The following is a 23502-nucleotide window of genomic DNA, read 5'->3' as shown; positions in this document are numbered from 1 at the left end:
CATTAGTGAGTGAGGTGACCTTGTAGGACAATTGATGATAATTGGCATAGACACCAAATTTCAGATTTATGAAATTAATTTAAATTCAAATGCGATGAGTTATGAGCACGTGACATTTGTGCATTAGCTTTGACATTGACAACTGGATTTCTAGGCCAGTGACACTACCACTACGCCAGCATCTCTTCTCCAACACCACCCCCTCCCCCCCCCCCCCCAACCCTGAGCATTACAGAGCTGTCTGAGTAATAATACTGTACCTCCATGTTTTCACATTTGCATGTTTTCTGTCACTCTCTTTACAGTCAGCTGTCCCGTTCCTTATCCTGAATGTTCTGGTACAGAACAATTTAGCTGTGGCTTATGTTGCCTCATTTGCCTCTGGGATGAGTGTTGCTGCTGCTTTCCTGTTGCCATGGTGAGTGACCTTTTCTTACAGCACCTTATAATTCTGCTCAAGCATAATTGTACCAAGGGTCCCCCAGTAACTGAGGAACATAATTTCAAAGCCAGTAGCCCAGTGATATTGCAGTTTGTCTGTAAAATCTGCAACATGACAAAGAACTGATGATTTGGAGATGCCGATGTTGGACTGGGGCGTACAAAGTTAAAAATCACACAACACCAGGTTATAGCCCAGCAGGTTAATTGGAAGCACATTAGCTTTCGGAGCACCGCTCCTTCATCAGGCGATAGTGGAGGACACAATTCTAAGGCACAGAATTTATAGCAAAAATTTACACTATGATGTAACTGAAATTATACATTGAAAAATACCTTGATTATCTGTTCAGTCTCAACAGATAATCAAGATATCTTTTAATGTATAATTTCAGTTACATCACACTGTAAATTTTTGCTATAAATTCTGTGCCTTAGAATTGTGTCCTCCACTATCGCCTGATGAAGGAGCGGTGCTCTGAAAGCTAATGTGCTTCCAATTAACCTGTTGGACTATAACCTGGTGTTGGGTGATTTTTAACAAAGAAATGAAGTTGTGCTCCATCTCAGCGAACAGTGTGCTGTCACCTTCGTTACTCCACATCTCTTTACCCCGTGTTCTGCTAAATTAGTCGCAATGACCCCATAGTGCGACGGACTGTAGGGTCATTAGAGATCTCCTGCTGTTTTAATCTGATGGGAAGTTAACCAATCTGTGGTGAAATGGTAAATAAATGACCATTTCCCAGTGTTCTCACTGACACTATCAGTAGGAGAGTGGAGTACCTTCCACATTCTAACACTTTCCTTCAGTTTAGGAGCTCATGCATTGCACAGATAAGTACACTGGCTTCATTACATGAAATTGATTGATTCCTAAATTATTAATGTACTTGGTTGGTAAGCACAAAATCAGAGTTTTAATGCTATATTCAGCAAAAACTGAATACAATTTTTGTACCTAACTTATACAATCCAATCTGGGAATTGCTATTATTCTGGATAATTATTATTTAAACCTCTGCCTTTCTTCTTTCTGTGTCACACGATGAACAATGAATGGATTGGCCCAAATATTACTGAAGCATAGCAGTCCCTGCAGCAGCATTTTCTATGGCATTGTTCCATTGTGCTGGTGATGATTACTGTTTTTGTTCATTTTTATTATACTTAGTTAGCAGTGAATCAAGATTAACAGTTCTATTCTGACACTGTTTTCAGGGTGATTTTATAATTTGTAAACTGTGTCCGATGCCTTGCTGTTTAAAATTGTAATTGACACTTGTCTCACTTCTTCAGAGGTCACTTCATCCCTTCCACTGCTCCCTGCCAACCCCTTTATTTGCAGTTCTGCAACACCCACACCCAGCCCTGAAGAAGGGTTACACCCAAAGCGTCAACTACTCCACTTCTTGATGCTGCCTGGCTTGCTGTGTTCTTCCAGCCTCCTGCCTGTCCCTCCAGATGCTGCCTGGCTTGCTGTGTTCTTCCAGCCTCCTGCCTGTCCCTCCTGATGCTGCCTGGCTTGCTGTGTTCTTCCAGCCTCCTGCCTGTCCCTCCAGATGCTGCCTGACTTGCTGTGTTCTTCCAGCCTCCTGCTTGTCTATTCTCATTCAAGACTAAGCCGCCTTCCCATTTGCTGTCTCAACAGGTCCATGCTACCTGATGTAATTGATGATTTCAAGCTGAAGAATCCAGACTCAGTGGGGCATGAAGCAATATTTTACTCCTTCTACGTCTTCTTCACCAAATTTGCATCTGGAGTGTCCCTCGGAATCTCAACATTGAGCCTCGAGTCAGTAACATTGATTTTCTCCCACAATTAAATGCACAGTGAGGGGGGGATCCAGAGTTGGGCAATAAATATGAAGGAATCTGAGAGAGAAACTGGGCAGTAAGTGCATCTTAACCAGTTTCACCACATCTCAAAACCAACTAGTAGAACCCAGTTAGGGGCTGACAGTAATGTGTAAGCAAAGGTAGAGCTGGAAGCACAAGAGGGTTTATATCATTGTGCGGAGTTCCACTTGTACATATTTCTTATCAACCTGTTCAGAGTTGTTACGACACATCCCTCGCGCAGTTGGGACTAGAATCTGGGTTTTCTGGCTCTAACGCAGGGACAGTACCACTATAAATAATTGGATCAACTGGAAGCAATAGATTCTAATGTGAATCTTATTTAATCTGTAGATTGCCTGAAATCATTTCCAAGTTGCCTGGACCAAATTATTATTTTTGTGTGGCGTGCCTTGATCTAATTGTTTATGTAAGAGACATATTGTGGCAGTTTCCCAAATTAATTAAAAACACATGTGCTAGAAAATATTAATAAATGTTGTTATATGGAGCCAAATAATTTTTTTCCCTACCAAATAACTTCCCATTCCCTACATTTCTGATGCAGCAAGTTTAAATTTTAATTTACTGATCAATGTATCCACATGTACATCAACTGACCATGTCTAGTTTTGAAAGGTTACATCTTCCTATTTGTGTATTCCTTGTCGACAAAATCTGTGCACCCCTATCGTATAGTGCAATGAGGTTGATAATCAATATACTAATTCTTGAATGTACAAAAAATTGTCTTTTTTTTTGTTTAGAGATCTAGGTCCCTTTCTAATCTACAATGTGGTTTAGTGAAGTCTGTCTGGTTACTGTAGCAGATACTGAACCAGTCTTTTCGCTTTCTTTGTCTGCCTCAGTTTTGCAGGTTATGTGACCCGGGGATGTGTTCAGCCCAATGCAGTGCATCTAACTCTGAAGATGTTGGTGGCCCCCGCCCCGATTTTCCTCATTATACTTGGACTGATTATTTTTAAATTATACCCAATTGATGAGGAGGTTAGAATGAAGAACAGGAAAGCACTTGAAGATTTACGGTGAGTTGTGAAACATTTTCAGGTACATTTTTTCCTTTTTGAGTTTCTGTCCTGGTCGACCCCTTTCATGGCCTGTTTGGTGGGGACAATAGAAAGAATATAAATTCTGGTGATGACACAAGCACAGAAATATAAAACATACATCACTGAGTTGTTGGGAGTCTCCGAAAAGCCCCACTCTAACTGCATTTCATTGAGCGATTCTGCATTCAAGCCCGCATGATGAATTGGTACCTGTACACCAAATAGCCACTCAATATATTTCTCCCTAAAATGGGCAACCCTTAATTTTTAAACTGTGCCCCTAGATCATTGAATTCTGCAAGCAAGCCATTCGGCCCATACTGACCCACCAAAGAACATCCCATCCAGGCTGACCCTCCACCCCACACTTGCCAATGCTAATTCACCTAGCCTACACACTATGGGCAAACTGGCATGGTTAATCCACCTAACCTGCACATCTTTGGATGAAACCCATGCAGACATGGGGGAGAATGTTCAAACGACACACAGCAGGGTGGAATCGAACCTGGATCCCTGGCAGTGTGAGGTAGCAGTTCTAACCCCTGTGCCACACTGTTCCTGGGCATTTCCATAAGAGGAACCATCTTTTCCATGTCACCTTGTCAGGGTCATTCAGGATCTTGTAGTCAAACCTCAGTCTTATGAACCCCAGTAGAAACAAGCCTCACCTGTTGAACCTATCCTCATCAGACATGTCACTAACTCCAGGTATCAAGCTCGTAAACCTCCTCTGTACTGTCTCCACTGCATTTACATCCTTCCTTCATTAAAGAGACCAAAACTACACACAGTATTTCAGATGTCTCACCAATGCTGTTTAATTAAAACATCCTTTCCTTATGCTCCATTCCTCTTAGTAAATTATGGCATCCCTTCAGCTGTAATTACATCCTAATTTTTTGTGGACACCTAAATCCCTCTTTGGCATTCATATACATATTAGGGCTTGTTTATTCAGAACTAAGTAAATTTAGGAATATGATAAGCCTTATTTACTGCCTAATAACCCTTCCGATACTGAAAATCAACTTTTACAGTTGCACTGTCTCATTCCTTCAAATTTTAATTATTGTTAAGAGATTTTTTTTAAATTAAGAGTTTTTTTTGTTTCTTTCTCTAAATGCCATCCCTTTCCCATCTCTATCATGCTTTGAATTTGAAATAGCTCATTTATGCTTAATGGTTTAGACTGTGTATCCCAGTAAGGATTCTTCCATCGTGTTAGGGTAAGGAGACACAGTATTATGTGCCCCTTTTATATAGGTTCCAGATCTCATGTCGAGGTGCTCTGTTGGTTTGATTCTAATAAGCTTAAGTTTCAATGTAAAAATCCCAGAAAATCCTTGTGCATGCACACAAGTGCAGTGCAAGTAAACAGACATCAAATGCAGTTTAGTTTGCCACTGACTGCAAGCTCCAGGGATCCTCAAGTTGAAGATTTGGACTGTCTATTTAACAGAATAAATGGATGAGAGATGTTCTGCTGTCATAAAAATAGACCCTAGCCCGAAGCTCCATTTTAACAGAGAGCTTTTCATAGTGTTCCATAATAGACACGTGCAACTGGGAATGTTCTTCTGTAACAAATCTGTAACAAATTGAAGGGACTGTTTAATTTATTTCTCTGCTTTTGTAAATAGATCTGCCCAGTGGTAGAGTAAAGGTTGGCCCTACTCCAGGATAAGGAAGAGGCTTAACCCAAGTACACCACCCTGTGGCCGAGGGGACAAATTTTAATCAGTAAAGGAATCAAGGGTTATGGGGAAAAGGCAGGATAATGGAGATGAGGATTATCAAATTAGCTGTGATCTGATTGAATGCAAGGTACACCCTCTGGGCTGAATACTCTACTTCTGCTCTTATGATCTTGTGGCATGTAGATAATGAGGTTATGATCAAAATTGAATTTCACACCTAATTAAGCTTTAAATCAGACTTTGTGATGTGATGGTAACTGATTAGTAAAGAAAATACACAAGATTGTTTGGATATTGTTAAGTCACAGCGCTACAGTTCTGCTGTGATTTCAGAGCTTGGCATTACATAGCACATCTGGCTTCTACAATGATCTTATTAACTGGAACTACCCAGGGCTAACTTAATAAGGTGCTTTTCACTGGTGTCATCTCGACTGGTATATAACAAATATATTGTTGCAAATAAGTTTTGCTTCCAGTAGCCTGAGCTGACTGCTATGTTGCTGGATTTTACCTGTCATTAGGCATGAATAACAACTGAAAGAACGTTGTATTTAAACGTGCATGATTTTGGTGTAAAGTCTAACACAAGACCTAACTAGGAGAGGTGGGGAATGAGAAGCCCACAGCAGCCCACAGACCTCACAATAATGGAACTGCACCTTCACAAACTGGTTTAATACTGTGTAGAGCTGCCGCAGCGTGCTCTGTGGTTCTCTTGCAATGTCATTTCGTGTGCTGAGTAAATGGTTCTTAACATTGTTCTTGTGTTTGCCCCTTTGCAGAGATAATGGTCAAGACACAGAAACAGATTCAAGTGAACTCTGCAGCATTGTATAACCAACGGTCAAATGGTTATGCACTTAGTTTTCAAACTGAGACTTGTGTACAGTGTATATTACTTTTAAAATGTGAATGTAACTTAACATTCAAGCAAGACTAAAGTAACTTCAAGCTAACTACCTACTGTTGTATACCATGTTTACAGTCTACTCCTGCTGATTACAGGATTTGTACAATGTACATATGTATATACTAATTTAGAATGAAAAGCTGTACAGATAGCTTAGTATATTTTATATAGAAATCCTCTTGTACTGTATATATTTAAACTAAAAGTTGGTTGTCAATAAAAGATTAAATCACTGGCATATCTCCGATTAATTCTTGTTCTAAGTCTGCAGCTTCTCCCAGTTCTTTGAGACACTGTTTAATACAGAATTGTCTTTTAGTTAAATGTTGGTTGCAGCTCTGAGCTGTGAGCACTGGAGGTCAGTGAGGTACTGTGACACCGGTGAGGGTGGGAAAGTGAAGTTGCTGTAGAAGTTCAGTAAAGATCTAATGAATGGTGGGGCAGACAAACATGTGAATTAGGGAAGGCCATTTAGCCCCTAGGAGCCCATTCTGCCATTCAATAGGATCATGGCAGATCTCTTTGTGTTTTGAATTCCATCTACCCCTGATAATCTTTGATTTGTCCTGCTTACCAAGAAACTATTTCACTTGATAATATTCAATGATCCTGCTTCCATTGAGTTCCAAAATCTCTCAACCCGCTGAGGAGAAAGAATTTGCTTTGCTTCCCCAAGTCCAAGGATGTGCAGGTTAGGTGGATTGGTCAGGTTAAGTGAGGCATTGTGGGGTTGGGGTGGGGAGGATGTCCTTCAGAGAGCTAAATGGCTTCTCTCTTCACTATAGGGATTCCACAATTTGTCCTTACACTGGTTACAGCCAGCCAGCTCATCTATGCATGCTAATATGTGGCCTTTTTATTTTCTGCAATAATCTTTCATATGGTATCTGATCAAATGCCTTCTGGAAATTCAAGTATAGTACATCAATTTGCTCCCCTTTATTCACTGCACATGTTCTCCTTCAAAGAACTCCAATAAACTGGTTAAATGTAATTTCTCCTTTTACAAAATCACGAGGGGCATGGATAGGATAAATAGGCAAGGTCTTTTTCACTGGGGGGATCTAGAGGGCATAGGTTTAGGATGAAAGGGAAAGATTTAAAAGGATCCTAAGAAGCAACCTTTTCACACAGAGGGTGGTCCGTGTATGGAATGAGCTGCCAGAGGAAGTGGTGGAGGCTGGTACAATTGCAATCTTTTGAGGGCATCTGAATGGGTATATTAATAGGAAAGATTTAGAGGGTTAATGGGCTAAGTGCTGGCAAATGGGACTAGATTAATTGAGGATATCTCGTTGGCAAGGACAAGTTGGACTGAAGGGTCTGTTTCCGTGCTGTACATCTCCATGACTCTACATTGACTGTGAGCAGGCTCTGAGAAGAATATACAGCTTCCACCCTCCACCACCCACTTCCCCCCCCCCCCCCCACCACCTCCAAAAATTCCATTTCCTTTTGTCAGGAAGTTCTTCAGTTTTAACATCTCTGTGGAAAGTGCACTTTATGCTGCTGAAGAAAAGGACAGGAATTTGCTTGGGGACGAGAGGCTGGATATTTACTGAAATGTACATGAGGTGAAGGGAGAGGGAAGCAAAATGATAAGAGAATGAGAGACTCGAGTAGGAAGCTGTAAACTGAGGAAAAACTTGTCAGTAGGTGTGAAGTGCTAATGGAAGCAGTGAAGATATCAAGTAAGCGTCTACAGAGCGAACACTGGAGATGGCATCATATAACCTTTACCCTTGGACGGGAGGTGGTGGATACAATGATAGTGGTAGGTCTGTGCTGTGGAGGAGAGATGCTGAGCAACTGGGCTGCCAGTGATGTTGGGGGATGTATCCTGAGCTGTACTGACCTTGTGGAGCCATTTGATCTCATGGTGCAGCTTCTGCTGCTGCGCTCCTTTGCCACCTCTCAGTTTGGCATTTCCTGTTTGGCATCCACTTCCTGTTTTGTGGAAGTGGCACTTCTCTGTGATCCTGACTGGTGAGACAGAAACACTGCCTCAATGTTCTTTCACACTGGTGTTGGAGAAGGCTACAAATCAGAGGTGTAAAAAAATCTTTTAAATGAGTGACTGCTGTCACCTTTAAGAAGTGGGCTCCTCCTTTCTTTAATGGCCCTGATGTAGTGCAGGGAATTGCAGGAGAGGGGGGGGATCTCGGACTGATATTGAGGCAATCAACCATTCTCAGAATTGATCTGGTGAGTAAAATTGGCTGGGCCATGCTTGACTTGCAACACTTTGCCACCTCTATTTAGGGACTCCAAGCACGATTTCCCCTTGCCCTATGTTAAATTAAATCCCTCTTAACGATCTGGATTTCTACATGAAGAAACTTGGCCCAGGTACCAGCAGGATCTCCCCATGACCACATAGACAGGAGCTAGTGTCTTCACAAGCAAAAGAGGGAGGAAATTTGGCAGAATGGAATAGGATACACAATGAAAGATTAATGTTCAGATGAGAGAGACAAGGACACCTGATATTAACAACATGTACTTTCATCCTGTGCTGATCGCCAGAAAATGGGGAGGCGGAAGGTGTGGATATCCAGGGGTCTAGTGGTATTATTGCTGGACTGTTATTCCAGAGACCCCAATAATGTTCTGGGGGCTTGGGTTCAAATCCCACCATGACAAAGGGTGGAATTTGAATTTGAATATCCGGAATTAAGAGTCTAATAACGACCATGAATTGATTGGTGGGAAACAACCATTTGGTTTGCTAATACCCTTCAGGGAAAAGAAATCTGTCATTCTTGCCTGATCTGGCCTACATGTTCTCCACAGCAATGTGGTTATTTCTAAACTGGCCTCTGGGCAATTAGGGATGGACAATAAATGCTTGACCAGCCAGTGACATCTCTGACCCATAAATGAATTCTTAAAAATTAGAAGCCACTGTGCCATCCAAATCCCTGTAAATTGAAGGTCTGCTATTTGCTCATGAGAAAGGACATTCATGGGGCTTGTGGCACATGTTCAGCAGCAAAACTTGTAAAACTCTGATCCATTCATCTCTCTTCAGCCAGTAATAGGGAAGCACTGGAGCAGATCATTTATTTTAAAAACTCTGCTGCAGAGCGTCAAGTTCAAGGAAGCAGCATACAGTCACCTCTACTCATACCCACCCGATGCCATCTAGTGTTAGGTTTGTTTTGTGCAGTAGTGTGCTTCCTGGCTTCTAAAAGCTCTTCTAAGGTTTGTAGTGAATGTTTTAATTTTTAATATGAAGTAAGAGAGGGCCAACTTGCTTAGATATCAAAATTGTTTTATTCTCAATATGTGAACATAATACACATAAAAATTCTACAAATCTTTGCAATAGTAGAGCTGATTGGTTTATAAAATTAGGAACCCATTTGTTGACTGGTTTAAAAATGTCATTTCACCTTTTCAACTGTGCCCTCCTCCAAATAGCTGAGCTGAATAAATGCGGCAGTTACATAGTGTCCAGGTAATCCCTAGTCTGCACTGTTAATGAATAGCATGTCCTCTGCCAACTAATTTGCCAACCCGAACCAGCTCCTGCAGATGACCCCCCCTGCTTTCTGTGCATGATTGGGAAGTAACCAACTCTGCACATTTCTACATCAGGCTCATTGTTAGGAATACTTTGCTAGCTCACATTCTTTTGACCTGCTACTCCCTGATATGAACTGAGTGTCTCCTCTGTGTTGGTTAGATCATGTGTCTCTCGCCAGGGCTAAGGAAGCCTGAGGAGCCCTTCAAGGTCTAACATATATTGGACACTTATTATAACCACACACACAAATAGAAAAGATTCACAGTACAAAGCAATATGGAAAATTGTAACATCGTATATGGTTCTGATCTGCCAATTGGTTTTATAGATGTTTGCTATATCACGTTTCAATTACCCGCTCTCTTAACCAATTGCATTTGCTTACAGCTCTTCTAATCAGCAGATCTGGTACAGCCAAAAGTCTTGAATGAAAATCATTTTAAATATTTATAGCACTAATACATTAAAAATGCCTTGGTTGTCTACTGGCTAATAGCAACACATAGGTCGATAATACACAAGATAAGCTTGTGTTTCATAGACTGGGATTGCCATTCTGTTGAATGAATCTCTACAAAGGTGAAATCTGCAGTTTGTTGTAGAATCGTACCAAAGTCCCTGTACCACTTCAAACATGAATTACAGATCCCCAGTCATTTTCTACAGCCAGTGGATTTGTGTCTTAGGTTCCAACTGGCTTCTCATGTTAGGAATAAGAACTGAAATAGTCAGGCTCTACACAAATGTTTTAAATGGTAGGAGATAATTCCCAGTTATTCCTACACATTAGTATCTCTAATAGTATCTTTTTTTTTCGGAAGGCTTTATTTGACTGGCAGACAAATACACTTATTGATTCTTAAATGTATCTTAGTTGGGTTGTCCATTCAATGGAGCTGTCCTTTACATCAAGGGGTAAGTAATTACAAAATAATTGAGTTCTGTGTCAATTAGATCTCGGTACTTCATGTACAAGTTACGCAGCAGTTTATCTTCTTCATTTGTTTCATACTTGTGCATGTAGATTCTCACCTGTAGATCAAACAATGTCTCAATCATATCGATAGTCATAAATGTTTTATTACTGCATGTTGTCACAAGTAAAGTTGTCATAGTTCTACCAGACTATAGGGCTGCTCTCTCATTCGAGATGACCAATGGGAGGTTTAATCTGAGGGTCACCATGATTCAGGTAAGTGGAGAGTTTGAGAAGGAGTCTTTTTCATAGTAACCTCAGCCAGTGCAGAAATTGAATCCACACTGTCAGTGTTACTGTACATTACAAATCAACCATTCAGCTAACTGAGCTAACATTCTGAGTCCAGTGACCCTTCTTCAGAACAGGTGAAGTAGCTGAAACATTAACATTTGTTTTTCTCTCCAGAAATGCTGCCAGACCTGCTGAGTACTCCAGCAATTCTGTTTGTGTTTCTCCAAATCCTACATTGTCCACAAAGGATCAGAGGACAGTAACAGGGAAGCGCAAACCCAGACCTATCTTGCTAACCCAGTAGAGATTTACGTAGCAACAGAATTTGCTGCTATTCCGATCGAAATTTATAGACAAGGTATTTTCCCTGGGGTGGGGAGTCCAGAATTAGAGGGCATAGGTATAGGCTACGAGGGGAAAGGTTTAAAAGAGATCTAAGGGGCAATGTTTTCACGCAGAGGGCAGCGCGCGTATGGAATGAGCTGCCAGCTGGGATGGTGAAGATTTGTACAATTACAGCATTTAATAGGCATCTGGATGGGTATATGAATAGGAAGGGTTTGGAGGCACATGGGGTTGGTGCTGGCTAGTGGGAGTAGATTAGGTTGGGATATCTGGTCGGCATGGATGAGTTGAACGGAAGGGTCTGTTTTCGTGCTGTACATCTCTATAACTCTGTGAGACAAGGAATGAAATCTGGGAGATTCCTGGGCGCAGTTCAACAATTCAACCACTAGAAAGCAGAGGTTGACTGTCAAAGATCTATACAGTGACTTTCACCTTCCGAGAACAGAATTATTTGCAATGTTGATGGAACCTGTGGAAGAAATATATGGCCACACCTACAACACAAAGTGATTAAACTTGCCAACATATGAATTAGGAGTGAGTGTAAACCATTCAGTCCCTTGAACCTGCTTTACCACCAAATAAAATCATGCTTGATCAGAGTGGTCTCAATTCCATATTCATGTCGATTGTCGCTAGCCTTTGATTAGATTAGACTAGATTAGACTTACAGTGTGGAAACAGGCCCTTCGGCCCAACAAGTCCACACCGACCCGCCGAAGCGCAACCCACCCATACCCCTACATTTACCCCTTACCTAACACTATGGGCAATTTAGCATGGCCAATTCACCTGACCTGCACATCTTTGTGACTGTGGGAGGAAACCGGAGCACCCGGAGGAAACCCACGCAGACACGGGGAGAACGTGCAAACTCCACACAGTCAGTCGCCTGAGTCGGGAATTGAACCCTGGTCTACAGGCGCTGTGAGGCAGCAGTGCTAACCACTGTGCCACCGTGCCGCCCACAAATCCCTCATTTGGCTCCCTCATTAATCGGGAATCTATCTACCTGTGGCTTAAAAGTGTTTAATGGGCTCACTCACATCATTTTCTGGGAGATTTCCAAAACATCTGCATGAAAACTGTCTCTCATAAAAGAGAGTCCCATTATCTTTAAACTGTGTTCCCTAGTCCTAGTCTGTCCCAGGGCAACAATCCTTTCAGCATCCATCATGTTGGACCTCACAGAATCTTAAATGTTTCAGAATGATCTCCTCTCATTCCTCTACATTCCAAAAGATAGAGACCCTGCCTATCTGACCTTTCCATCTAATCCCCTGGGGCAGCACAGTGGCTCAATGGTTAGCACTGTTGCCTCACAGTGCCTGGGACCTGGGTTCAATTCCTGCCTCACAGTGCCTGGGACCTGGGTTCAATTCCTGCCTCAGGCGACTGTCTGTGTGGAGTGTGCACGTTGTCCCTGTGTCTGCGTGTTAGGTGCATTAGTCGGGGTAAATGTAGGGGAATGGGTCTGGGTGGGTTGCTCTTTGGAGGGTCGGTGTGGACTTGTTGGGCCGAAGGGCCTGTTTCCACACTGTAAGTAATCTAATTTAACCCAGGGATCAGTGATTAGGGATTACTCATTCACAAAGGACTTCAGGATTTGAAATAATAAACATGGACAGAAGGTCAAACAGCATCAGGGCAATAAAAGCCAAACACAACTCTAGATTCTGGGACAAAAACCCAGCAATTGTTGAGTAACCTCTTCAGAATGAGAAACATATTGCTGGACAATTGGGGGCCTGGTTGATCAGCAGTAAACCCAGGCAGTAAAAGGATTCTGTCAGTGACAAGGCCTTTGCTCATGTTTAAAAGGCCCATTTAATAAAGTCGTAAAGTCATACAGCATGGAAACAGACCCTTTGGACCAAGTTGTCCATGTCGACCAAGTTTCCCAAACTAAACCAGTCCCACTTGCCTGCATTTGGCCCATATACCTCTAAACCTTTCCTATTCATGTATCTGTCCAAATACCTTTTCAATGCTGTAACCCGCATCTGCCACTTTCCTCTGGCAATTCATTCCATACATGAACCACCCTCTGTGTGAAAAAGTTGCTCCTCAGATCTCTCTTAACACTTTCTCCTCTTACCTTAAAATTATGCCTGTAGTTTTGAACTCCCACACCCTAGGGGAAAGACCTTGACATTCACCTTCTTTATGCCCTTCATGATTTTATAAACCTCTATGAGACCACCCCTCTACCTCCTATGTTCCAGTAAAAAAACATCTCAGCCTATCAGCATCTTATAACTCAGACCTAGCATATCCAGCAACATGCTGGTAAATCTTTTCTAAACCATCTCCACCTTAATAATATCCTTTTTATATCAGGGTGACCAGAACTTAATAAAGATGGTTGCTCTACCTTAAGGGTGCGGAAGTTGGATTTTCCCTCCTGACGATACTGTAGCATTGTCTCAATGAACTTAATGCTGAGGAAAGCCCAAACCTTCATGTAGTGCAGTCGTTCACATATTAACACCAGTTGCAGTAATTCATCATCTATCCGTTCATGACTATTATTAAATTCCAATGTCAATTTCTGACAAAAAAAATCAAAATCTCAGAATGAGGAATGTGCAAATCATAGACATAGCTAATATAAGTTTAAGAGAACCAGTGTCTATCCTACTGTAATGGTGCATTCTAAAACTTAACATTAACTCTCCAATATTTATCAGTCTCCTCTGAATAGCCTTTTTTTTAACTTCAGCTTTCTGACATTTACAGGATTTTATTGTCTCTCTAGTTGCTTATTACAGGGTGAGAATTTCTTTTGATTCCCAATTATATTTTAATTTCTTAACACGAACAACAAAAAAGGAGAATTGCGTGCTGCAGAGCGGCATTGCATTTGGAACATCAGTCGATGAACCTGGATCAGCCAAGGCAGGACCTCATCGTACACCGTTCCATCATTCGCAAATAGCTGTACCAGTCAAGGTGAGGATTTCTAAGTGAAGTTGTTGATGAAATATACTGAGGTGTCAAAGGACAATAACAAAGATGGGTCCCTTAGTTGGCATTAATTCATCTGAGAAGATGATGGACTGCGCCGAGGATATGCATTACTTCTGGATTGACATCATCTATTGGATTTGGAGAGGCTGCACCATGAGTGACAGTACTTGCAGCAACTAACCCAATGAACCAGGTTGGCCTGACTCTGACCAGTGACTTTTCTTCCAAAGGGTTCTCTTCTCTGCCATCCAGCCATTTCTTTTGCTCACTGCTTTATTTCCACCCCTTTCCTATTTGGTTGTCAGAGTAGGGTAGTAGGGAAGCAACTGTACAAGGTGCTGGCAGGATCACATCTGGCGTTCCGAGAGCAGTTTTGGTTCCTTATTTCGGGAAATGTCATTGGAGACAGTTCAAGAAGATTCATTCTTACAATCCCCGGATGGGAGGGATTGTCTTATGACCAAAGGTTAAACAGGCAGGGACTCTACTCACTGCAGTTTAGAAGAATGAGAGATGATCAAATTGAATCAGATGGGATTCTTTAAGGGGCTTGACAGGGTAAATGCTGAGAGGATGATTCCCCCCATGGGAGAGTCTAAGACCAGACAGCACAGTCTCAGGATAAAGGGGAGCTACTTTAAGACTGAGACAAGGATGAATTTCTTCTCTCAGAGAGTTGTGACTCTTTGGAATTCCTTGTTACAGAGAGCTGTGGGGGCAGGGTGCTTGTGTATATTTAGGGATGAGGTGGATTCTTGATTATTAGGGGAATTGAGGATTATTGGGAAAGGGTAGGAAAGTGGACATGAGGAATGTCAGATCAGCCATGAGGATAATGATTGATGGAGCAGGCCTGAGGGGCCACATGGCCTTCTCCTGTTCCTATTTGTTATGCTCTTGTCTCCAGAACCTCCTCTTAACACTGAGGACTTCCCAGGCATCAACTCCATTCCTGGTCAAATTCGAGACCTCATTTACAGATACCCTTGTATCACAGACATGGGCAACCTGTTAGTCTTGTGCCCATAACTGCATGGACAGGGTAAACTGCCAGCCTTTGGGGCAATGGCCAACAGCCACTCAGCTCACACAGCAATACCAATGAAGTTACCACTGACTCACGAGGGCAAGCAGATAGCGAATTCCTGCACCCTGATCACAGTGTCATGATATTTTGCTTTTGTTCTGTTTTAATGTCAGTAGCTCATCATCGACTGCCACGCTATTCAATCCTTTAAATGTTGAAGATGAAAAACATAGCTTCCTTGTATGGATTTAACACAGGCCTAACACGTGGAAGATCACTTTCCTGCAATATAGAACTGCATAAACTCATCAATCTGGGCTTAAGCTAAGACCGCTGACGTTCCAATCATGAGTTTGATAATGACTGGTTTATGGGTGGAATGAACTGCCAGAGAAAATGGTGGATGCAAATACAGTTGCAACATTTAAAAGACATTTGGATAAGTTCATGAATAGGAAAGGTTTGGAGTGATATAGGCCAGGAGCAGGCAGGTGGGACTAGTTTAGTTTGGGGTTATAATTGGCATGGACTGGTTGGACCGAAGGGTCTGTTTTCCGTGCTGTATGAATCCATGACACTATTAAGATGATCATAGCAAGTCAAAATGAAGAAAATGAAATGATAAACTTAATTACACCTTTTCTTTTGTCAATAGCATTTTTTTATTTAATGTAAAGTTTGAATATAAGGAAATGTGATCTTAAAAATAGATCGGCATCAGTGGGAAGAACTTGACCTTGTGTTTTTCTTTTGCCAATCCTCAATTTTTTTTTCAATGAACATTGATTCTTGGGCGGGCTCCAGTAGGTGCCTTACTGATTAGTCATTCTCCATGGTGGAGTAATAAAACAGTTTGATTGTAGAGGGCGTTGCAAGGAAGGATATCTCAGTCATCACTCAGGGGCTGCACACACACATCCTCTAGCCAGGAAGAGGGGCTCACTGCATTTTGACCCAGAGCACGGATCCTGAACCATTTTCCTCTCTCTGGTTTAAAGGCTTATGTACCAAGTTTTGGATATGAATCTGTTCTGCATGGCACAGTTAAATTGGTTTGACTAACTCTAACCCTGCAGAGTCGTGTCACCAAAGTGACCATTTTGCCACAGGGTTGTCAGGCAGACAAATTGTAAATCTCAAGCAACTTATCTCAGACTCTAGTGGTGCAGTGGTACTATCCCCACCTCTAGACCTGGAGGCTTCTGTCCAAGCCCTACCAGCTCCAAACATCTCTGAACACATTGATTAGAAAGTATTTGTTTCAGAGTTACTGAATGGAGAGTTACTGAAATGTTGCGTGTGTGGGATTAGCTAGTCTGACCTGAATGGTTTAAATATTGAACTTGCACTGAGCTGGTCCTTGACCACCCGTTTGAACTCCCTCTTACCTGTAGTGTATTCTTGTAATGTGGAATTAGATCAGTCAGGGTGGGTTTCATTGTCCAGTCGGGATCACTGAAGTAACAGCTCCTAAAATTTAAACTCCTCACTGGGATCTCTGGCACCAAAATCCGAGTCAGGCGATCATTCTTCATCACAAGCTCAAAATAAAAGTTGACCTTCAGATTGATAGCCCGCTTTGCGAGTTTGGACCAGGAAAGCCCCCACACAACCTGATTGTGAGGATCGTGGATATGGCATTTAATGTTCATGGTCCTGAGGGTCTGGTAGCAGCTTTCACACAGGGTGTCCAGGAGGTCATCAGAGATGCAGTTGTAGTTGATCGAAAGGCTGTTCAGATTGCAGAAGCTGCGAATAATCTTAGGGAAGGTGGGGTTGGCGTAGATGGCTAGGTGATGGCTGAAGAAATCTTCGATGTTGAGCTCAGCGATGGAGCTCCTGTTCCTCTGGTGGATCAGCGAGTTTAAGATGGAAAAGCCCTGTTCTATGCCTAACCGCGCCCCCCTCAGGTTGAAGGACTGAAGATGTCTGCACTCACGTCGGAGGAAGAAGTTCAGACTCTTTAAGGAAAGGGAAAAGAATATACTGGATCAATTTTCAGTTCAATCTGTATGACAGCATTACACATTTCAAGTAAATACAGGTCATAAATCCTGCACTGCTACAGTTTCTCTCATTTCCAAATTCAGTATGTCGCATTGGTTCATCCTCCTCAAACAAAGATGAAGTGCTGAGTGTTACTTAGCTTTACAGACATTACATTTTCAATCTTATTTTTGAGGCTTGTGGCAGTGAATGGTGTTATTTTGTTTACATTACCAGAACCAGGTAGGAGTTTCATGGTGAATGGAAGGGGCTTTAACGGGTGTTGTGGAGGTCAGGTGCACAGGTCCCAGAAAGTGGAATCACAAGTAGACAGGGCCGTGAAGAAGGCTTTTGGCACACTGGCCTTCATCAGTCAGGTGGACACCGACTGGCCACTCTGCCCATTCCCATGGTGCCAGTTTTGGGCAGGCTCCAGCATGGAGATTATTTGGAGAAAGAACCCACCATTCCAGATACCCTGTGGAAAGGGCCCAGGGAAGGAAACAGCAACTTGCCTACTCATTTACACCTTCTGGTGGGAGTAGACGTTAATGTGGGAAGACCCAATCACTCAGTGTATACAGCCTTAAAAAGGTGCTGCTGTGTTCTTTTGACAGGAGCTTCCATTAAATACAAACTGAACCTTGCAACTGAAATCAAGGATAAGCCCTTACCTTTAGGAAGGCATTCCTAACGGACGAACTCCACACAAGGCGATCCAATTCCAAATGTTGGATGGTGAATGACTTTAATCTGTTATTTTCATTTCCCAAACGCGCCAGGAAACTCCTCATTGTTATTTGGAATCTCCGTGTCAGAAGAGAGTTGTACGGATTCATGAACTTAATCTCGCAGTTTACCAGATATCTGCCGAACTTCTTGGCGTACCAGATGGCTGACTCGTACTCAGCCCGACGGTACTTAGACGGCCTCCCGCAGAAGGTGAACGTTCTGGATCTCCACAAAGCAGGTGAATGCATCACGTGGTTCCAGCATTTGCATACCAGTGCTGCCCGGACCCTGTCTTGATCCCCAAGCCATCGGAACACCTGCCTCAGGGATACCTCTGGCAACTCACTCCAGTTTCCTGCATCCGTAGATTGGTCATGACATATCTCCATCCTGTTCAGTCAGAGTGAACACTGCCATTGACATGGATTAAAAACACAAGCCCTCGTTAGGTCAGAAGCCAGTTCAAGTGTCAATCAGATAGTTCAGGGCCAGCTCACTTTTGTACAACTTGACTGAAGGGCTCATTGTTATTCAATAATTGAAGTGCCAATCTACTGGTAATACTGAGTAAGATTTACAGTAGAGATCAGCAATATATTTGCTCAGACTTTCAATTGCCCACAGACACTGAAAATACCCACACTTTAAGGATATAGAGTAGGCCACTGAGGACTCAGATGACGAGAAATGTCTTCACTTAACAGCCTGAGAAATTCTCTGCCACAGAAAGCAATTGAGACCAAAACATTGAATTCTTTCAAAAAGGAGTCAGATATAGTTCTTAAGGGATCAAAGGGTACGGGGAGAAAACATGTACAGGGGGCTGAGTTGGATGATCATCCATGATCACATTAAATGGAGTGAGCAGGCTGGAAGGGCCAAATGGCCTAATCCTGCTCCTATTTCGTGTTCCTATGTTTCTACTCCTGGATTGCATGTCAGTATCCTAATGTCTCTGAAATTAATTGCCATTTCCAGTGTGTTGGGCAAGAGGGAGAGGAAGGTCAGGGACATGGTTGTCTCCAATTAATGGCCAGATAATCTCTCTGAGAAGCTTGTTAACAGGCTAGGGAGGGCAAGAAAGTGATTTTCAAACTAAACCAAACAGCCTGGTGTCCATCATACATGGCTACTGGATTCAAATGCTAACTGGTTTCACCTATAGTGTGGAAACAGGCCCTTCGGCTGAACAAGTCCACACCGACCGTCCAAACAGTATTCCACCCAAATCCATTTCCTTACCTTATTACTCTATATTTAGCCCTGCCGAACACACCTAGCCTACACAACCCTGAACACTACGAGCAATTTAGCATGGCCAATTCACCTACTCTGCATGTCTTTGGACTGTGGGAGGAAACCAAAGCAAACCCATGCAGACACGGGGAGAATGTGCAAACTCCACACAGACAGTCACCCGAGGGGGGAATTGAACCCGGGTCCCTGGTGCTGTGAGGCAGCAGTGCTCACCACTGAGCTACTGTGCCACATTTTGTTTTAGCAACGAGACGATATTCTGTGAATGGGATGTAGTGCCATTTGCATGTGGTGAATCTGCTGACCCTCTGAGGAACGTATGTTGCCCTTACCCCATTTGAAAGCATTGGCAGGCCCCATCATGGCTGCTATCTGCTTTTGCCACCCTCACTCTCTGCTGGTTGCTCCCACCCCCCAGTAACAGTCCTTTCTATCAAATGGACATCAAGTTCACCTCTGTCCAAAACAGGGTGTTTACATTTAAGGACTGGTTTGCCTGACTCATACAGAATGGTGTTTAAACCCTCGATTGAAAATCAAGTCCAAAATACCACATTAAATTCAGGTCACACAATTCTTGGAAACTTTCACATCAGTCTCTCCCCCATTAGAAATTTCTCTAATAACAATAATATCCACCTTTAGGTAGCCACATAAATTAAATGTAAGAATACTACCCAGCTGAGTGTACCACCCAATAGGTTTGTCTGTAATGACAAAAGTTTTACCTTCGCACTCCTCTGTGGCCCCTCTAGCTGAGCTCTTCCATTCAAGTAGACCATTGGTGACAAGCATCCCAATTCAATTTTTCTAACTTCTGGGATAGTGCGGTGGCTCAGTGGTTAGCACTGCTGCCTCACAGCACCAGGGACCCAGGTTCAATCTCAGCCTCAGGTGGCTGTCAGTGTGGAGTTTGCAAATTCCTCCATTGCTTTAGTTTCTTCCCATAGTCCAAAGATGTGCAGGTTCAGTGGATTGGCCATGGGAAATGCAGGGCCGTGGGGATAGGTTGAGGGGAGGCGGGCGGGCCGGGGGGGGTGGTCTGAGTGGAATGCTCTTGGGTTGGGGTGTGTCAGTGACATGGACTTGATGCCCAAATGGTGTGGTCTCACATGGTAGGGATTCTATGACTTTCCTCTGCATCCATCCAGAAGGACATGGGTGGCAGGCAGGTAGATGGGAACACCAGCATCTACATGGTGTTCTACCTACCCCCAACATCCAGCCCTGGCAATCTATTGTCAGTCCTTTACTGTTGCTGGGTTCAAGTCTTGGAGTTGCCTTCCTAACATTATTGAGAGTGTGCCCATCACTCCTGCTGCCCTATACCTCATTCCCAGACTATAGCTGTACAGGAAAGCAGCTCAACTTCCATCTCAAAGGCAACTTGGGATGGTCAATAAATGCTGGCCTAACCAGTGACACTGGTAAACTAATTAGGAAAAAAAAATCTTGATAACTAAAATCTATCACATCTAAAGTTATCTATCTCAATCTTGAAAGTTTTAATTGCCTCATCATCCATACACTTTGTACAAAATAAAATTGTTTCCTGATTTTCTTCATGAACAGTTTCGTTCTAAACGCAAGACCTCCTTATATCCTTTTAAACCTCACCATATTGAATCTCTCAATCACACCAGCCATCAACCTTGTATTCTCAAGGGAGTAATAGCCATGTTTTGGCAATCCACCCAAACATTAACACTCTGAACTTACATCATGTCCTCTTGAATCTTCTTCGTCTTAAAATAAAATACTGTCCTTACTCCAAAAGCACAACACACCCAAACACAAGTTGCTCCCTCCTTTCCCATTCCAATCCCCCTGGCTCAAAGTTCGAGGAATACTTGGCTCTGTGGTTGTTTTTCACATCTGTTTCCCTTCTTACTAAATGGCCTCCCAAATCTCATCCTCCTTCTTCAGTTTCCTAATGTCACATTAGTTAGAAAATGTAGCTGTTTGCGTACAGTGTGCATTAGCTCATATTTTCCAACATCAAACTAGCACAGTTTCTCATACTTATTATAACCTGTCTACGTGCTGCTGTCAGGCTACTTATGAGCCTCCCTTCCTTTCTTATGGCTGCTTTCAGGATTGGAGTTTGTCACCAATAACCATACTTGTGGTCCAGATTTTAGCTCGCAAGTTTTTTCTGGGAATTTATATCAACCTCTGACTTCTTTTGCCTTCCTTTCTTTTCTCTATGTCGAACTGTCCATTATTTATGTAATATTGCATTTAATTGTCAAGTATGTAAGCAAGTTACTCATTAAACCCAATTTATCTATAGAATCACACAATAGTCACAACACAAGAGATCATCCATCCTATCATGTTCGTGCTGGTTCCCTGAATGAGCAACTCACCTGGTACCACACTGCCCCATAACTCCCTCTCTTTTCAGATAACAATCTGATTCCATCCGGAAGGCCATACTCTAAGACCAAGCATTCCCAACCATTTGCTGCATAGGGATCTTTCTCTTCATGTCTAGAGTTTAGATAGATATGAAGCAAATGCAAGCAAATGTGACTAGTATAGTTTGGGAAACTTGGCCGAATTGGACCAAAGAGTCTCTTTCTGTGCTATAGGTCTCTATAAATACTTTTTGTTTGGATTTACCATAAATCTCAGCTTTCTCATTCTCAAACATTTCACTGATGGGGATAACTTCTGTCCACTCTCTCCAGACCCCTCGTGATTTTGAACATATCTATTAAATTCACTCAACGTTCTCTTCCCCAAAGAGCCACAGAATCTTGTCTTTCCACCTAAAGGTTCTCATTGCTGGAAGCATCCTTGTGAATTGTTTCTGGGTCTTTCCAATACTCTTCCCATCTCTTCTAAAGTGTGACATGCAGAATGAAATGCAATGCTCTAGCTAGGGCGGCACGGTGGCTCAGTGGTTGGCACTGCTACCTCACACCACCAGGGACCCAGATTCAATTCTAACTTCAGGTGACTGTCTGTGTGGAGTTTGCTTGTTTGCCCCCATGTCTGCATGGGTTTCCTCCGGGTACTCCAGTTTTCTCTCACTGTCCAAACATGTGCAGGTTTGATGGATTGGCCATACTAAATTGCCCATAGTATACCAGATTGGGGAGGCTAGTTGGATTAGCCATGGGAGATGCAGGGGTAGGGGGTGAGTCGAGGTGGAATGCTCTTCAGTGGGTTGATATGGAATTGATGGGTTGAATGGCCATTTTCCACGCTGTATGATATGGAGGCTTTCCCTAGTGCTCCACACTAGTTTATCACAGCCTCCTCACTCTTCTATACCCCTAGTAATAACCCTAAGGAAATGAGATTTCACAGCTAACACATTTTCTCCACTTGTGTATGTTTGCAAACTATAATTTCAACATTTCTCATTCAGTCTTGCTGTCAGCTGTTGCAATGTTAATGGCAGACTTTGGCTGATACAGAAATGTGTAGGGTGACTTTCTGAAGCATTCCATTATATTGTCATCTTCTATATAAAAAGTCATATTCTTTATAAAATGAGTAGGTTATTAATGAATAATTCCAGAAAACTTCAAAACTGTTTGAAACCAATAATTGGGAATAATGGAATAGCTCTAACAGTTGCCAATGTGATATATACAAAGTAGGTTCACAATAATGAAAATAATCACAGGCTTGGTTTAGTAATAGGCGTTAGTAACTTACCAGTTCCTGATCACAGCTAATTCATCAATAAGAGACTCGTCACATCACACACCAGCTTAAAGAATAACTATAAATTCAGTCAAATATCAATATCTTCTTGAAGGATTGTTCTAAGCACAGACTGAGAACCAGTTGTATTGGTGGTAGTTTTCATCAAATTGCACTTCCCCACAAACACTCGGTTCACTGTCAATCAAGACCCCTTTCACTATTAACTGTGAATCAAAGTTTCTCTCCTGTGCTGCCATTAAAACTGATCAAGTGATGTCTCACGGTGTTATCAGATCATAGCAACCTCTGTGACATCACGTCATGATTGTTACATTTCACTTTGTGTCAGTGTTGTTAAAATTCCCAGACTGAGATTTGTTAGCTGATTAAAAAAGGAGTTATTTTTCACTCTGCCAGCGAGTGTGGACTTGTTCAGAAACCATCAGAACTATGAGAGTCAGGATGTTTCTTACTGCAGGGCTCTCAGGAATTTGAACTTTCAAGTCTCCACATCAATCTTAAACTGCCAGAGCAGGGATTCCCAAAGAGGAGGGGGCAGGAGGTGAAATTTGGGTGTCGCAAGTTTTAAAGTAACAATGAATAATTCCCAACCACATTCTCCTCCTCCTCCACACTCCCCCATTGCTTTGCTCCTTCACAAATTTTCTCCCTAACACTTCTCCCTGAGGAATTTCAAGCCTGATGTGGAGTTCAGAAAGAAGCACTGTTTTTGGAGGAACAAAATGATCACTTGGTGCCTTTATAACCTATGATGCAGTTGCAGTACAAATTGACAGATTTCACTAAAAGCAATCTA

General features: G+C 42.4%; 2 protein-coding genes across 4 annotated transcripts in view; one reads left to right on the top strand and one right to left on the bottom strand.

The window, feature by feature from the left end:
- Positions 1-6142, top strand: part of mfsd2ab (MFSD2 lysolipid transporter A, lysophospholipid b) — a 51041-nt gene extending 44899 nt beyond the window's left edge. Inside the window, exons 11-14 of the mRNA XM_060847286.1 lie at positions 306-418; positions 2093-2236; positions 3150-3326; positions 5836-6142. Coding sequence (XP_060703269.1) covers positions 306-418; positions 2093-2236; positions 3150-3326; positions 5836-5890 — 489 coding nt within the window. The 3' untranslated portion in view covers positions 5891-6142. The remainder of the gene's footprint in view (positions 1-305; positions 419-2092; positions 2237-3149; positions 3327-5835) is intronic.
- On the bottom strand, positions 3298-22972 carry LOC132829884 (F-box only protein 39-like). 3 transcript variants are annotated; one of them, XM_060847289.1, is made up of 5 exons: positions 22695-22972; positions 17708-18175; positions 16436-17008; positions 13425-13601; positions 3298-3398 (listed from the first exon to the last, which is right to left on the bottom strand). In XM_060847289.1, exons 2-5 carry the CDS (start codon positions 18152-18154, stop codon positions 3345-3347), a joined length of 1251 nt encoding a protein of 416 aa, XP_060703272.1. In that variant the 5' UTR covers positions 18155-18175; positions 22695-22972; the 3' UTR covers positions 3298-3344. The 3 variants fall into 3 exon arrangements, with proteins under 3 accessions (XP_060703272.1, XP_060703271.1, XP_060703273.1); XM_060847288.1 differs by lacking the exon at positions 3298-3398 and adding an exon at positions 9329-10524; XM_060847290.1 differs by lacking the exons at positions 3298-3398; positions 13425-13601 and adding an exon at positions 9329-10524.
- Positions 22973-23502: the final 530 nt, after the last annotated feature.

This window comes from Hemiscyllium ocellatum, chromosome 30 (genome assembly GCF_020745735.1).
Source record: "Hemiscyllium ocellatum isolate sHemOce1 chromosome 30, sHemOce1.pat.X.cur, whole genome shotgun sequence".
Lineage (NCBI taxonomy): Eukaryota > Metazoa > Chordata > Chondrichthyes > Orectolobiformes > Hemiscylliidae > Hemiscyllium > Hemiscyllium ocellatum.
This window is presented reverse-complemented; position numbering and strand designations above follow the sequence as displayed.

What these genes read in the sequence shown, in the direction of transcription:
- LOC132829884 (XM_060847288.1), bottom strand. Translation starts at nt 18,154, where the DNA reads ATGGAGATATGTCATGACCAATCTACGGATGCAGGAAACTGGAGTGAG. An exon ending in TTAGGAATGCCTTCCTAAAG is followed by an intron (nt 17,009 to 17,707) that starts GTAAGGGCTTAT and finishes CTTTCCTTAAAG; the next exon opens with AGTCTGAACTTCTTCCTCCG. An exon ending in CCAACTTCCGCACCCTTAAG is followed by an intron (nt 10,525 to 13,424) that starts GTAGAGCAACCA and finishes TTTGATCTACAG; the next exon opens with GTGAGAATCTACATGCACAA.